The 16,095-nt window shown below is 37.7% G+C and overlaps 1 protein-coding gene and 1 long non-coding RNA gene across 6 annotated transcripts in view; both read left to right on the top strand.

Annotated features, from left to right (window-relative positions):
• Window positions 1–16,095, top strand: part of ELMO1 (engulfment and cell motility 1) — a 320,073-nt gene that overhangs the window by 124,225 nt on the left and 179,753 nt on the right. For all 5 annotated transcript variants that reach the window (XM_035319248.1, XM_035319246.1, XM_035319251.1 and 2 more), the window contains 3 exons: window positions 4,196–4,246; window positions 5,930–6,052; window positions 7,378–7,509. In XM_035319248.1, coding sequence (XP_035175139.1) covers window positions 4,196–4,246; window positions 5,930–6,052; window positions 7,378–7,509 — 306 coding nt within the window. The remainder of the gene's footprint in view (window positions 1–4,195; window positions 4,247–5,929; window positions 6,053–7,377; window positions 7,510–16,095) is intronic.
• Window positions 2–2,914, top strand: LOC118162819. The gene is made up of 2 exons (XR_004748648.1): window positions 2–362; window positions 2,604–2,914. It is a non-coding gene; the product is annotated as an uncharacterized LOC118162819 (long non-coding RNA).

The raw sequence follows: 16,095 nt of genomic DNA, 5'->3' as shown, positions 1-16,095 counted from the left end.
TTGTTGGAAATTGTTGTATAATCCCCATATCTGTAAGAAAAGTATATTATAGAATCATTTAGGTTGAAAAAGATCTCTAAGATCATCAAGTCCAACTGTTACTCCTGTAGCTGCCCCAGGCACATTTTTTCTGCATTTAATTCCAACTGACACTTTCTGTATTTTTAGTGTCACAGGTATAATATCATGCATTTTAATGGAGCTGCCTCCATCCTGTAGCAGTATTAGTAGGGATTAAGCATTATTCTATGTTTTTGTAGTTTCCTGTAACCTCACATGAACCATATTGACTGTGGCTGGCTGTAGTTTTTATTGTACTGAACTCCTTGCCAGCACAGCTTGTAAACTCAGACTACTTTTTGGTAAGTCATTTCCCCCATAGATTTCATAATAAAAAATGTATTCCTTTTGAAAATGGAAATATCTTGCCATGTAAGCATCTCATAACTGTCAGTGTACTATTTTAAGTTAAGTTTAGGGCCAGAGATCAGAAGGCTCAAAAGGAAGATTCAGGATTGCTAGTTGATGTTAAATGAGGATGGAATGTGATGTGTTATGAAATAGAGAAGTTTTATCCTTTTTTATCAAGTAGTTTGCTTGTGTCAAAACAGAGTTATTCATTTGTTTATTTAGTATTTCTAACACTAGAAACAGTAATGATAATTCTTGTGGTGTGACATACTCGGAGTGTCCAGAATGAGTTCATTGGGAGCTGCTAATCCATTCTGATCAAGTCTTTCTGTAGATTTATTTATACTTTTAAATGCTGGGGATTGTTTAAACAAATCCCAAAGCCCTAATGGGCATTTTTTTTATTTATTTCCCTTCAGATACATTTTAAAAGTTACAAATTTTTTATAGTTTCATCTATAGACAGGTAAAAGTAAAACCATGGTTTAATTAAAAAAAAAAACAAAAAACAAACAAAAAAACACACACACACACACAAAAAAACACCTTTTTTCATGTTCCTTTTTTCCTTATTTCTCCAATGCAGTATTGAGAAGAAGGCACCCGATAATAAAATTTAGAATAAAAACTTAATTTCAGTTTTTGCATAAATCTATGTCCATGTATGGAAACCAGAGATTTAACTTTTTAGATTTGTAAATACTTGCTGTTCGTCAGGTTGTTGTAAAAAGTATGCTTTGGTCATATTTGAAGTTGTGGCACTACAATGAGACACCTGTGTTCCTGAAGATGACAGTGGCATCACGTGTTCCCAGCAAGCAAAACTGTATTTTACAGTGTAACAATCTAGTTAGCCTGGCAGTAGACCATGCAGACTTCATTTCACCTGTAGTACCAACTTTCATGACCAAAAAAAAAAAAAAAAAAAAAAAAAAGTTACAGTGTTTGTGATCATCAGACATAATGACTTGCTTTGGCTCAAAGACTGATAGCTCTGCCATTAAAGAAAATTTCATTCAACTTTTAAAAACCTAGAATAAATAGTTAGGATCTGCATAGTGGTTAATTAGCAAACCATACATTCAGGAAGGGAGGTGTCTATTAGCTGTCTACAGGGGTGAATGATATTATTTATTGGATTCTGTCTTTCTAAGAGAACTGAGCTGATGAAGTTCCTCGTCTACCCCCCAGTTGACTGGGGGTACTCAAAAGTTACGGTTCAGCACTCACCACTAATATGGTTATCAGGGAGAAGCTGTGGCATTCAAAATAGCTGGTAGTAGATGAAACTGTCTAATACATTGCACTGGGAATTACCAAGAGCATGTGTTTGTGCAAAAATGTCTGCTACAAGCAGAGCACATGAGAAATGTCTGCAGGCTGCCAGAACTTGCCCAAGTTCTGGACTAGCCTTGCACCAAACTCCACATGATTTCAGGAGCCTGGGCACCCTCCCTGCTGGAAACTGGTATGATGTGAACAATTGGCTTGCATTTAAGGAATGGATTTCAGTCTGGTTGCTGGTCTCCTAGTTCCTTCTTACTTTATTTCTGTAATCCAAAAAGCCAAAACTTTTGGGGTTTTTATTTTCTGAATGAGGACTCCCTTGTTGCTTTGCTTCCTGTGCCACTGTTGAGGACTAAATAATCTAGAGAAGCCTAGGTTATATAAATAAGGGGGGGGGGGGCGAGGAGGGGGGACAGGACAAACCTTTTATATATGAGAAAAGGCCTGCTGAGCAATGAAATAATATTGTGAATGTTTGAAGCACTTTTTATTTATTTTTTTTCTATTTCCCCAAATTGTCTGCATTATCAGAGATGTTGCTATGGGAAATGAGGTGTCAAATTTTGTCAAATAATTCTTGTTCTCATTTGTTACTACTGTACTAATTGTAGAAGAGGCAGCTCATCAGCTGCTAATAGCCCTGCAGACTTCTTGGAGACAAAGTTGGTTTTGTTGTAGTAATAGTCTTTGTGAATGCTTGCTGCTCCTGTCACAGTTTCTGATACAGTGACCAAAAATGACAACCTGGTAATGGCGTTTTAATTTCCATGTCTAAGAGTGAAGTGAGAATTTGATAGTTTCCAAAAAGTAGAATGAATGTCCAATATTCGGCTTGAATGAAGAGAGGAAAACAAACAAACAAAAAGAAACCCTACCTCATTCTTTACCTGTCTGTCTTCTTGCAGTAGACATACTTTGAAAAGGCAGAGCCAGTCTGGTCCCTGTACCGTAAGGTGTACCTACCATTGGCCTAGAGCTCCCTCTGCAGTTCAGTTGGGCATTTCCAAAGGGGATAGAAGCATCTGTATGGTTCATTCTTCCGCTGCTACATCCAATTGAAACCAGCTTTACCAGAAAAGGCTTAAAAGCTGAGTTTCTCAGGATTTTGGACCCATCTTTCTTCCTTATCATTCCTGTGTTTTGGTGCAAAGAAAACAGTCAGCATCCAGGACTGCTTCCTGCCTCAGAATTAAAATTCTTTTCTACTTGCAAGCAAGTTTTCACCCTAACAGTAGCTTTATTTACATTGTTTCTGCAACCACATTTCAGCAATCCAGCTCTTCATTTTTACACAATAGTCTCATTTTCACTGCTTTCTATTTTTTTTTTTTTAATATAAAATTAACTGGTATATACTCTACATTACTTTCCAGCTCTCACAAAGATTAGCAAGATCTTTAGTTATTTCTCCTGAATGTGAACAATATTTTGATGTGGTGCCAACTACACAGACTGACAGCACATTCTAAGAATGTCCTTAAGTGTGTGTCAGTATTGATTTGCTGTGCTGCATTATGTAAGGCTGATACACAAGTAGGTCGTTGACTGAAAATACAGCTAATTCCAAACATTACCCTGTTGTGTATGTATAAGTAAGTGGTTTCTAAATAGCAGTGTGCAAAATGTTAACCAAATTATCCAAATCCTTAAATTGTATATTTTGTAAACAGGAATGTAAAAGTATTTCCATGATAATTGCTAAATGCTATAAGATATTTGCATTGCATATGATAGTGTGTGTTCACATGCACACACACATTTTTATATTCATGGAAAATGTCATGAAAGTTAAAGTCAAGTATGTACTTGTAGGTGTGGTTCAGGACTCTAGGCTCTCATGCTTGATCACTATAAAATATTCTCTCCTAGTCAAATGTCTAAGAATGAAAGTCAAAACAAATCCTGCTTGATAGTGACTTGGCCATTACTTCTAGAAAAAGACGCTAATTGAAGGCAAAATAGTGGACCGATGCCAGCACTGCTGCCAAAATACAGGGGAACAGTATTATTTGCTAAGAGGAAACAGTACTGAGTTCTAGGCTAAAACAGAACATGTGACTTTGAAACAGCCAAAATATTAATATAAATATGCATGTTATTTGACACCTGCTTTTAAAGCCCTGGCTGACAGATTAGAAACATTTAATGCTGTGTTGTAGAGTGGGAGGCACAGGGGGAAGTTGTGCTCAAACAGGTGTATGCAAATGCTCTGTTTTACCTACAAAGGTCTCCTCTGAGGTCTTACATTGCTATTTTTGTATCACTGAAGTCCTCAGCTGGTGAAGACTTGGCTTTTTTTTTTGCCCTCTTTTTCTTAGCAGAGTAATCTGAGTTTGTGGCCCCCAAAATAACTATCATATTTGTACTTGATATACTGCTTCATTTTGCTTAAAAGAAACACTGTAGAAACATAAGACTAAAGCTTTTTAAGGTGTTATTCTTATAGTTGTAACACTAAAATACTTGCTTCTAGCTATTACTTTTTTATCTAATTTAGGAAATGGCAAACATTTTGGCACAAAAGCAGCTTCGCTCCATCATCCTAACTGTAAGTATATAGTTTTCAATGTTACTTTTCACTAACAGAGAGAAAAGCAGGATTGACTTTTGGTGTGTAGAGGTTTTGTCTTCATATATTGTAATTGCGCTCTTGTATCTCACAAGATACATTTTGAAGCCTGTGATACACAAGCTAAAGATCTGGTTATTGAGTGGGTTCAAAATTGATGATCAGAACGGGTATCTTTCCAGCCCAGTAAATTGTGGTTTCTTCATGAAAATGCAATACTGAATAAAAAATAATTCCTCCAGTGTTTTATTTCTATGAAGAATGTGAACTTAATTGTGCAGACTAGGAAATGTCAGAGGCATTAATAGTAAGTCCTCTGTGTTAAGGTTTGGACCTGACAACAGCTGTGCAAGCCACATAGGGCTTTCCATTTTGCAAAATCAGCTTCTGTGTTTTTGGTTCTACTGATGATTTTGTGTCTTGATATTAAGTGGCATACAATTTGTCACCACTTACAGAAAAGCATGGTATATAGCCCAGAGAGATGTTAATGAATGCAGTATAAAAGACTTATTTCTGCTGTCTTGGAAAATCACAGGAATTTTGTCTTTGACCTTCGCGCAGGACAGATCTTCAAGGAAACAAGGGGAAATTCTCCTTAAAAGGGATGAATTCAGTATCTGTCATGACATACCAGACAGTGTAAACAAAACCAAACAAGAAGCAAACAAACCCTTGCCCTTTCTCAGTGTCATTATTTTAGTGATGCATTAAAAAACAAAATGACAACAAAAACAACAACAACAAAAAACTACAATAAAATAAAAGAGGGAATTTGTTTCAGAAGGCATGTTTTTGCATTGCTTGTGTTTATAAAAATTTGGTATAAGCATAAGGATAACATTCTTAAGTGTTCATATAGTGTCATAAAATGCTAAAGTACTTTTTGGCAGACAGATTCTTTTATTCTCTGGAGCTGTACAATATCAATTTTTGTATCCATCTCCTACATGATGATTCTTCCCTTATGTATGCCCTGAGATGTTTAGTTATACCTGGGCCTGTTTCCCCTGTAGAGCCAGTGTGTGTGTGTGTGTGTTGTGTGTGAAATTGTCCATCAGCTAGGAAACTGCTGTGTGTAGCCCTATGTTGCATGTATAAGGTATTGTACACTAATGCATTTCCAAGCCATCTTCCTCATATCAAACAAAGTTGGATTGCCATGTGGTGTTCGCTTCTGCAGCAGTAGCATTGTTGTATCATTGTATCTACTGATTGTGTTGGCAGCTTGAATACCTTATGCTCAGGGAACTACTTAAATATTTTCTGAATACATCATTCTTTTTTTTTTTTTTTTTTAACAGAACTCTAATGTTCTTGCTAAGGAGTTAATTTTTCTTCAGCGTCTCCCTCTCTACTATTTTTGTTTACTTGTTTTTATTTTCACCACTTCTCATATATGCATAGGCTCTGTCTAGTGGCTAAAAGGAGAAAGCTTCAGTGTATTAATACTGTAAAGTACTGCCCCTTAGAATTTCTTATGAAGCCTGTAGATCATCTGAATACCTAGATCAGTAGCGCTGGTTTTGGTTTATTTTTCTTCTGGAGTATACACACGCCATTGCATATCAACACATTCTTTCAGAAATGGAAACACCGGAGTCCATGTGGTTGGGTTTTCTGATACGGTGGTGTTCACTGGAGTCTGCCTTTCTTTTGCAGCATGTTATCAGGGCACAGAGGGCCATCAATAATGAAATGGCACATCAGCTTTATGTTCTCCAAGTACTTACCTTTAACCTTCTGGAAGACAGAATGATGACAAAAATGGATCCACAGGATCAGGTAAGCATCTGACATGACCTGGTCAGAACAGGGAGAGGACAACTACTCGTTGCTGTGCATAAAACTCTTGATGGAGGAAAAGACATTGGCAGGAATTCTTACCCAATCTCTCTCACTTGGGTTGTGATGCTGGATTTTGTTTTCTGGCTGTTGAAAGATGAACTGGTTATCGCATTCCATGTGCAAAAGGACGGCAAGATGGCCAGGCCTTTCTCCTTAGCATGTGGCTTCATGAACTGAGTTTGGTGTCATTCTGAACTAGAACTCTGAAGCCAGCAGACCAACCTTTTTTTTTTTTTTGTACTTTTCAGAGCCAGCTGAGATGCATGGTCCTTCCTAAAAATGCTCCTGTAGAGCTAAAAATTAATATTTAAATGAAAACTTTCTAATATTCTAGAATTGAGGTTAATTGATGTTACAATCTAAGTAATTTTTGTTGCTATGAACCTGTACAGTAGTTGTTTGTCTTATTGCTAATTGTGTCCAAACACCAGCCTAGTGCATAAAGAGGCACTCCCTGAAGAAACTAAAGATTTGATATAGAATCAGTGAACAGGAGAGAAGATGTGTTCTGTTTGTTTATTTTGTGTGTGTGTGTGTTTCCTTTTTGGTGCTGTATGAAGGGGAATCTGATTTCATTTTTAAGAGGGAGTTTTCTTAAGACTTGGGATTTGAAGAAAAGGAGATGGGAGAACAAGATAGTTGTAAACTTGAATAGCATCATGCTATAGGATTATCCCCTTCCTGTTTCTTCAGTTTGAGGCAGGAGAGTTTGACTCTCAGGAGAATGTAATACCTAGTGCGTATCTCCATAGACTGTCTGATACGGTGTTGTTAGTATAGATGGTGGGGTGGTTATCACTGTCTGGAGGCATTTCCAGTGATGTGTAACTGCATTAAGTCCTCTCTTGCACATTCCCTTGTCAGCAGAAATAGACAGTCACCAGAAGGATCATAGTACTGAGCCATTTTGATTTAAGTCAGCTAAGTGACTAAATACCAGCTTAATTTGAAGTGTGTATGATCTCTCGGCTTCTGTGGTTTCATATCTGTGGTTAAAATTAAGTGTGTAGTTAGTGGCCTTGCTAACATGGGTCCTGCTTCTGGAAGTCAACCCTTACACATTTCTGCATGAACCCCACCAATATGAGACCTTTGGGAAATGGGAACCACTCATTCTTGCTGACAGCCTTCGAGTAAGAAGGTAGGGAATTTAGATAAAGGTTGGGCAATGGAGGGAATATGGTATTTTGAAACAGCCTTGTGGTTATTAAAATGAGAGGTCAGTTATTTTAACAATTTTTTTAACATTTGTTTGAACCCAGGCTCAACGGGATATCATATTTGAATTGAGAAGAATTGCATTTGATGCAGAATCTGAACCTAACAACGGTAGTGGCAGTATCGAGAAACGCAAATCTATGTATACGCGAGACTATAAAAAACTTGGATTTATTGTGAGTATTTTTGGATGGTGGGACACTGGAAGTAGTTGAATGCATCTGTTGTAGTACATTCTCTAATCAGTCACTTTTCTTATTTGATCTTCTGGCTATTACTAACAGGAGAATACAATAATTTCTTCATATTTTTGCAAATCTTTTTAACCCCAAGGGGTTGCTTTAGCAGAAGTTAGGGTTAATTGGAAGAAATAACTATCTAAGGTAGAAAAACATAGTTTTGCATGATGTCATAATTAATTTAACTTAATCAAATCTTGGATGAACAAGCATTGTCTAACAAATCTGTGGCAGACCTGTAAAGCCATCGTACTCTTAGTAATAATGTGGACTGATGAGCACAATAAATCAGATGTAGGATTCTATCTATAGCATTTACTTGTAGGGTCTTGTGTCTTGGTTGTTTGAAGTCCTTTCATCTGTGAGTAGGGGATGCAGAAACTCACACTTTGACCTACTCAGACCACTTAGAGTTCTGGTCTTGGCAGAAACAACACAATCTGGCTGAACTGTTGCATACATTTGTACTAATGAATAATGTGTATTATTTTCCCCTCTGGAAGCAAAGGGTGGACACATGCATACATGCACACTCTGCAATAAGTATCTTGATTTATTGTTTACTCTAGGTTAGTATGCAATTTTCTTTCTCGTTAGGTAAAATTGTATACTTTGCATGGTACATGATTGCTGCTGGCCTGGCAGATAGATAGTGAATGTGGTACGGTAGCCACAGTTAGAGGCAGGGTGGTTTCAAACACCGGTACAAGCTGAAGCTCACTGTGCAGTTAGAGTGCTCTGCTCAGCTCTGTGGCATAGAGCTCAGGATTACCCAGTTCCCCTGTGGTTTAGGGAGGAGGCGTTCTGGGTTCTTCTGATAGTTGTTTTCATTACTGATGAGTGAGGAAAAAATACTGCTGTATCAGTGCTGTTGCATCTGTAAGGAGTCTTAAGTAAGGGGAAAGGAAGGAACTTGGCATTATAAGCATGATAGTAAAATCAATGCTTTGAAGAAGCTTTTGAATCTCAATAGACAACAACAAAAACTATGAATCTGTTCTCTGTTTCTGTGTAATAGAAGACCATTGCTATCTCAGCTTCTAAGATTGGCAACTCCTATGTGAGATGAGCAGAGGACTTTGGGCCCTCAAGGCTAGACCTAAAGGTATATGCATGCCATGGTTTAGAGATAAACGAGCTGAATGTAGACCCTCTAACTTGTGGTGAATGAGAACAGAGATCAGTTCTCGCAGACCTTCCATCGTATCTGGTGGAAAAGTAACCATTGGAAGTAAGAAATGGTGATAAACACAGTTCAGGGCAGGGGGCAAGAGGGAACGCTGAGGTATAGTGAAGTTGTTGTGGATCTGTACATACAGAGATTATGGCATATGGAAGAATAAAAGAGGTCAAATTTAAAACAAGTGTTCTCTGATAGTGGTTGATCACTTTTGGATATTAACTGTGCATTCCAGTTTTATGAGATGTTGAAGACACTCAGATCCCACTGCTGTTGCTGGCATCCCTAAGTATCTAGCACTCCTGAAAGTCTGATCTTGCTTTCTTAGAGGTGGAGCTGGAAAACTCTGTTTATGTAATAAAGCATCCAACATAAACTGAACCACGACTAGCACACAGATCTGAATTCTAGTCCTGTTTTTCTGCTGCTTAACAAAGAAAGACTAAAGATCAATAGGGTTGTGGGCTGACACTTGTTCTTCCAATGCTTCTGTTTGTCTCACAGGATGTATTTTGATTCTGCAGAGCTGAATTCATTATTAAGAACAGTGTGTTTGAACTGATAGCATTGTACGGGAGATGCTTGGTGTGAATCAAAAAGTGTTACTGTCTTGTCTGAGTTTGCAGGAACTCATGCTGTGTGTGTGCAGCAGGGATGTCTGTTATCTTCATTACTCTCATTTGGGCTGTTCATTGGGAAGCCTACAGAAATCAACAGTTGTCAGGGGTAACAACAGCAGTGTGTTTGCTATGTAATTCTGATGGCTTTCCAACACGGAATGGCGATTAAAATCTAGGAGGGAATGAGAACTGGGATCAAAACATTGAAGAAAATGTGGAAGGATAAATAGAAGGAAAGCATAATGGGAGATAAGAAATACAGGCAAATGAGCTTTTCAGAGTACCGCGATAAGGGTCCTAATGGGAGGCAGGTTATCCCCCTAACAGAATAATGAGGCAATGCACAAATAATAAATATGTTAATTTTAAAGTGTGAGGAGAGTTACTCTGCTCTTGAGCAGAACTTTTTCTTGGAGCTGAGAGTACAGGTATGACTACATGTATGTCTTTTCCCATAGCTGAAAAGGAATTTGACCTTCCTCACAGAGCTGGAAAAGTGCCTGTTGTAGAGCTCAGGCTGACTCTCAAACAGTGAATCTGACTGAGCCTCACAGAGGGGCTATGCTCTGACTGGCCTCCAGTTAGCCTATGGCTGCCGTTACCCCATCTATTTCTTTTAACTCTAACATTAAAACGTCTTCAATGCTTTTGAGAGTGCAGGTAGAAGGATACATAAGCAAACTGAACTATGCCCTGAATAACGGAAGGTTTCTTTCCCTCCTCATTTGGCTGTCTAACACAAGAAGAAACCCAGCCAAATTGGTGGCTGCCTTCGAATGCTGCCTTCGTTCCACTGGTGGTGGTGGTCAGGGATGCTAATTTCTTGAACTGATTAAACATTTTTTTCCGAGGGGGAGAGCAAAACCATGTCTAGCCATCCAGTTTTTCCTGGACTGCTTGTTGTCTTTCTGAATGGGAAATGCAGGAATTCTATTTATTTTTCTTGGCCACATGAAAAAGCTTTGCCACACTGCAGATGTAATGTCAACAAAAGAGAAAGTCCAGACTTGGTTTCAGAAGTTTACAATACCGTTTGTAAAACTACATGGTTAAAAACCTATATTCAGTTAAAGCAACCACAGGGCCTTTTCAGATGGTCAAGATGTCCAGTGTGAAGTTTATTATTGGTAAAGAGATTTTCAGATGAGATAGTTTTGAAGAGGTTTACTAAAATACTGACAAATAAAACAAAAGATGACCCAATTAGGAGATGTAAGATACGTTTCACCTTATTGAATTAGTTTTCTGAGGCAATTGCAAATTAAGTAGCTTGAGTTCCTTCTTTTCTATCTGCCTTAAAAATCTCTTTCAGCAGTTTATCTATGGCAATTCTTGTAGTAGAAGTAGAGTTTTGCAGAAAAACTCTAGCATTGCAGCAATTTTCAGCATTGCAGAAAACAGGTCTAATGGACTTAACTAGAAAGGAGTTTTCTCTCACCTTTCACTGTAGTACATGGTTCATAGATTTAAATATTCCTTTATTTAACAGAATTAAAATTGCACATAGTAGTGTGAAACTAGAAAAAAAATACGGTCTTCCCTTTTGCTACTGAAGTTCCTTTTAATATTGAACAAGTGGGGTAAGACAAGAATGTATGTAGCATTTATTCATTTTTTTTTAACCCTTATGACCACTAGAGGTTGCTGTTCTCTGTTTGCAAACTTTGTTCTGTGTTCCACGGTTCAGTTTTGAACTTCAATTTTTTCAGTGGGTATTTCGGACATATGTCTTTACTGGCTTATTCCTCAAGGTAAGTTTTGGAAGGCTAATCATACATCTTTATTTCTATGTGTTATCAGAGAGTGTAGATGTATAGTGACTATTAGTTTTGGTATTTGATCACCTTTTAAGTAGAGACACAGAAATTCATGCTACTGTATTTGTTTTCATAAACACTATGTAGAAGAACTTGAGACAAAAACAACAACAAAACAAAACAACTTGAGGACCTGTTCTGTTATTCCTGTTTTTAAGAGAGTAACATTTATTGCTAGAATTCTGTTGCTGTATATAGCAATATCATATGAACAAGATCTATTCACTGGGAATAACAGTCCAGAACGTCAAGTAATAATGATCTTGAATCAGTGAAAGCATCTAAACTGATGTAAATGTTTCAAATGTTTGTGTATTTTATATATTAATACATATCTGCATCATAGATATGTCTGCATAAGAAGTGCAACACCCCCACGTTGTACTAAAAGAGCGGCAACATTGAATGTTTTTAAGAAAAGGCAGAAAAATAACTCTGAAGCCTTGTTTCATTCCCTTCATTCTTTGTGATATTTAAATACAGGCAATTTTTCTTCTGTCTGCCTCTGCTTTTCTTCTCCTTTTCTTCTTCACTCTGCTTCTGTCATGATTTTTACTCTCCTTTTGTTCAGCAACAGGCTAATTATAGCCCTCCTGCCCTTCTGTCATAGCTTCTGCCCTGCCACGCTTGCACTCCTCCTTCCTCCAACCTTTCCAAATGCCTGGCTTTGACTCTTTCCTCACACTGTTACTGTGCATCCCTCTACTTAGCTTCTGTCCACTCAACTCCCGGTTCTAGTCATTCCTTTTTCTCTAAGCCTTGAAGATGAGGCCAGGGAATGCCCAGGACAGGCATCACCTTCAGGCGAAAAACAAAACAAAACAAAACAAAACGCTCCATACAGACTTATGAAATTCAATATATCCTGAGTTTTTTTATAATATGACCAAATATAGTCTACATTCCAGAGGAATCTCAAGACTGGCACAAAAACAAGCCTTTTCCTAAACTAGAACCTCTTTTTACAAAGCGTGACTGGGATGGAGTTCTTCAGCAAAACAACTGTGTAAAAATAAAGTTAATAAGAGCAATGCAGTGTTTAATAAAACATTCCTACAAATGACCAAAGATTCTGCTAAAAACCTAAAGGATATGCTAAACATTCAGTCCAAACAAAGTAGTTGTAAAGTGTCAGAAGCAAAAGAAAGTCTTAAAATGGAAAGTGTCAGACGACCATGCCACGTGTGGCTCAGGTTAGTTTTACATGCAATTAAACATCTTTATTGTTTGTTTGCTTGTGACAGCCTGCTTCCCTACTGATTTATACTGTTTCTTTGACTTTCTGGGATAATGAAGAGCTTTCTGAAGCATTTCTCACTTGAGCATTGAGCTTCCCAAATAAACCTCCTCCCCCTGCCTTTCAGAACACTACCCGTTATGGTTCCATGGAGACTTTGAAAAATCATGCCATCATTTCTGTCTGTATCCAGTGGTTTAGTGAAAGTGGTGAAGTATTTTTTACTGTTGATGATGTTTTTCATTTTCTTCCAGAGAGGTAAAGGATTATACCTGCAAAAACCTCTACAAATGGGTTGACTGTGACTTCATTTAGGTTTTGTCAACGTGACTTTGGTTTAAAGAGATCATTTTTTTGACTTAAAAAAAAAAAAAAGTTTTAGAAGTAGCTCAAAACTATAGTGGTAGCAGATGTTAAAGATTGCTGAAAGATGTGAAAGAGAGGATGCATGGAAACTTTAGCCACTTCCAAGTCAAGTTATTTGGCTGCTTAATATCTGAATTGGAAGGTGCCTGGCAAACTGCATGCATTTCTTCATCAGAAGGAAGAAGGCTGAAAGGTAGAGAGGAAAAGTTGTATTTCTTCCCCTCTTTGAGATTTTAAATGTGTATTGTTTAGCTATTTTCAGAAGTTAGTTGTATTTTACTTTTTTTTTTTTTTTTTTTTTTTTTTTTTTTTCCCCTGGGTGTCTAGAGTGTAAAGTACCTCACAGGTGAGTGTTTCTTGCTGCTTGATACATCCCTAGCTGAGCAACCACAAGTGGAGGTACTGAAACCTGTACTTCTAGTAGACAAAATACTTAAACTACAAGACAATGGAAAGGGTAAAGGAAATACAAGTGAATGGATGATGATACCAAGCATGTAATTAAGGGTTTTACTACTGTATACTGACATTTGGAGCACAACAATCAGTAAGCCCAGTTATTAATTTACTGTATTTATACATCTTGGAATTACTTGGAATAGAGCTGAAACTCGTTTCAAGAGAAAGCTTCTACCTAATTTTTAACATCACACAGCAGAGGGCACTAGCATCCCACTAGATGTAGGTTGTTAGCAAAAGCTAGTGAACAGCTCAGTTGCATGCAATTACGTACAGAATAATTATTACAGCCTTAGAAATACTAGGAAACACTGATTTATGGTGTAAATTCCCATTTCTGAGTTGCCAGCAATTGTTTGATGTTTAAGCTAAACAATACCTTTTTGGGGAAGTAGGAAGTTACTTAAACTGGCTTGCACATTACAGTTTCTTACAGAACTCTAAGCACGGTTTCTTTTCTGCCTGTCACTGATGGGATATTTTCTTTCTGAAATACTAGTTTGTTCCTGTGTCTTAGAGTTCATGCAAGACTGATATGCACCAAGACAGGGATACTTTTTTGCAACCTGGATTTTTTTTCCCAGCGGTCTCTGCAAATCTGTAAAATATGAGATTGTAAACATAGTTTAAGGTCTAATCAGAAAAGCTTAGGTTTGATTTGTAAACATGGCCCAAGTTGGCATTGTGAGCGACAGCAACAACCCAACACTCTGTCTCAAAACTTGAGAGGCAGAAATAGGGCATCCCTGAGGTGCCATGTACACTTAATCTCATAATAGAGCCCGGTTCTGATAGGAGCCCACGCATGTGCAACCTACTGCATTCTTACCCATAAGCACAATTTTAAATTTACTGTTTACCATGAACCAAGCATCCCATGATTGGAATTGTGATGGAAATAGGATCGCTGTGTGTTTTTTGTTGTTGTTCCTTGTTTGTGTATGGGGTTTTGTTTGTTTTTGAGTGAAGCACAGAAGTCATGGTGCTGAAGCACAGAAGTCACATTGCAGAGTCCTTCAAGGTTAACTTGCCACTGTGGAAGATACCTTTCTGGTATGACTTAGGGTGGAATAGTCCCCAGGGTTAGCGTTTGATCCACAGTTCTCTTCTGTTGAGCCCTCAAACCACTTTGAGCAGGGCACAGAAGCATGGGTGGATGCCTGCTGAGCACAAGCAGGGAACATCTTGGTCGCCCTTCATGTGAGTAGGGCAGCGCTGGTGAAGATGGCCTGGGGGTACAGCCTCCAAGGGAGAGGGTTGCTTGGCTTTGGCAGCAGGGTAGATGCTGCTCTCAGCCAAATGTGATTGCAGTGTGGTGTACAATGGAAAATAACAACAAAAAAGAGATGTCTGATGAAGACCATGTAGTGATGAGCAAATCTGAACATACATCATGAAAAAAATGCATTATCAGTCTTCAGAATCAGATTGTTCACTGCTGACTCCGAATGCTTACAGAGGGGCACAAAAGAATTACTGCTATTTGGATGCGTGAGACTTTAAATAGATGGGAGCAAACCTGAGAACTTCTCTTTGTAATAAAAAAATCATTCAGTTTTGTACCCAGGAAGTCTGACCTTGTGATGTTGCACAGTGGTTGATATCTGTGTGTTACACGAGCTACTAAGCTTCTATAAAAGTGGTACTGTTGGTCTGAGTCAGTAATTGCATAGAAAGAGGTGCCCAGGTCAGACACATCATTACGGTAACCAAGAACTGGGGCCAGAAAATCCATATGTTGAATCCATTGTTCTTGTTTACCATGCAGCTGCATGCAATTTACCAGAATTGTTTGTCAGAAGCTATGGGCATCTAACAATCTGCACATTGTTAAAATGAATAAACGAGCCTTTTACCATGTACCGCTGAATTTCTCTTAGCTTTAGTCCTTCCAGAAGGGAACAGATAAAAAATAAATTAAGAAATAAAGAAAAATCATTTTGAAGGGCTGCCAAAGTGCTTTGACCTTTCCTCTTATCAGTATAAGAATGATGTTAAAACTATTCAGAGTGAAATACCTGTAGTTTTGTGTCTATGTGAATGAGCTAAGTCTGTATAATCACAATCTTTTTTAAAATAAGTTTTTATAGTATCATCTTTTAAATCAGTTTCTTAATTATAATATAAGATCAGCTTTTTTTTTTTTTTTTTTTTTTTTTTTTTCCCTTCGGGAGGGAGTATAAAAGTTTTTGTTTGTTTGGGTTTTATGCCTTTCCAATATTTTTACTTGTGAAGTTGTAAAAGCTGCTTTTGATTAAAAGTGTATGCCTGTTCTGAAGAAAATCCATTAACGGATATGTAAGCATTAATGGATAATGTAAGCTTAGGGTCATCAGAGCACTGCATTTGTTGCATGTTTTTATTTACTATTTGCGATTTCATTATGTTTTGAAATCTTGTTTGCCACTCACCCACTGTGTGCATTATAGCTCTAAACTCCTGGGGGCAGGCAAGCTCTGTAAATTTAGATGTGATAAAGCTTTGAATGATCTGTCTGTTCATCATTAATGAAGAGTTGTCTTACCACTAATTGCTTTCTAACCCCTTCTCTTAGAGATAGATCTTGGACTTCTTTCTCTAGATGCTATATACTGCATATCCCTCAGAATTTGCAAACAAAAGAACTAATTTGAAGAAACAGGCTCCCAGAAACTAGTCAGATATAATGACGTCTTTTCTCTTTTGTATTATGGGCTTCATCTGATTCACTCAGATAACTGATTGCCTGCCAAACCCTTGCTCAGTAACGAAGTAATGTTAGTTTTGTGAAACACTGTAAATTCAATTTAGTGTTCATTATTACAAATACTCATTTTTCCTTAAGCCTATGCAATTTTCAGTCTG

This window comes from Oxyura jamaicensis, chromosome 2 (genome assembly GCF_011077185.1).
Source record: "Oxyura jamaicensis isolate SHBP4307 breed ruddy duck chromosome 2, BPBGC_Ojam_1.0, whole genome shotgun sequence".
NCBI lineage: Eukaryota > Metazoa > Chordata > Aves > Anseriformes > Anatidae > Oxyura > Oxyura jamaicensis.
Note: the sequence above shows the minus strand (reverse complement) of the source record. Positions and strands in the feature narration are given on the sequence as shown.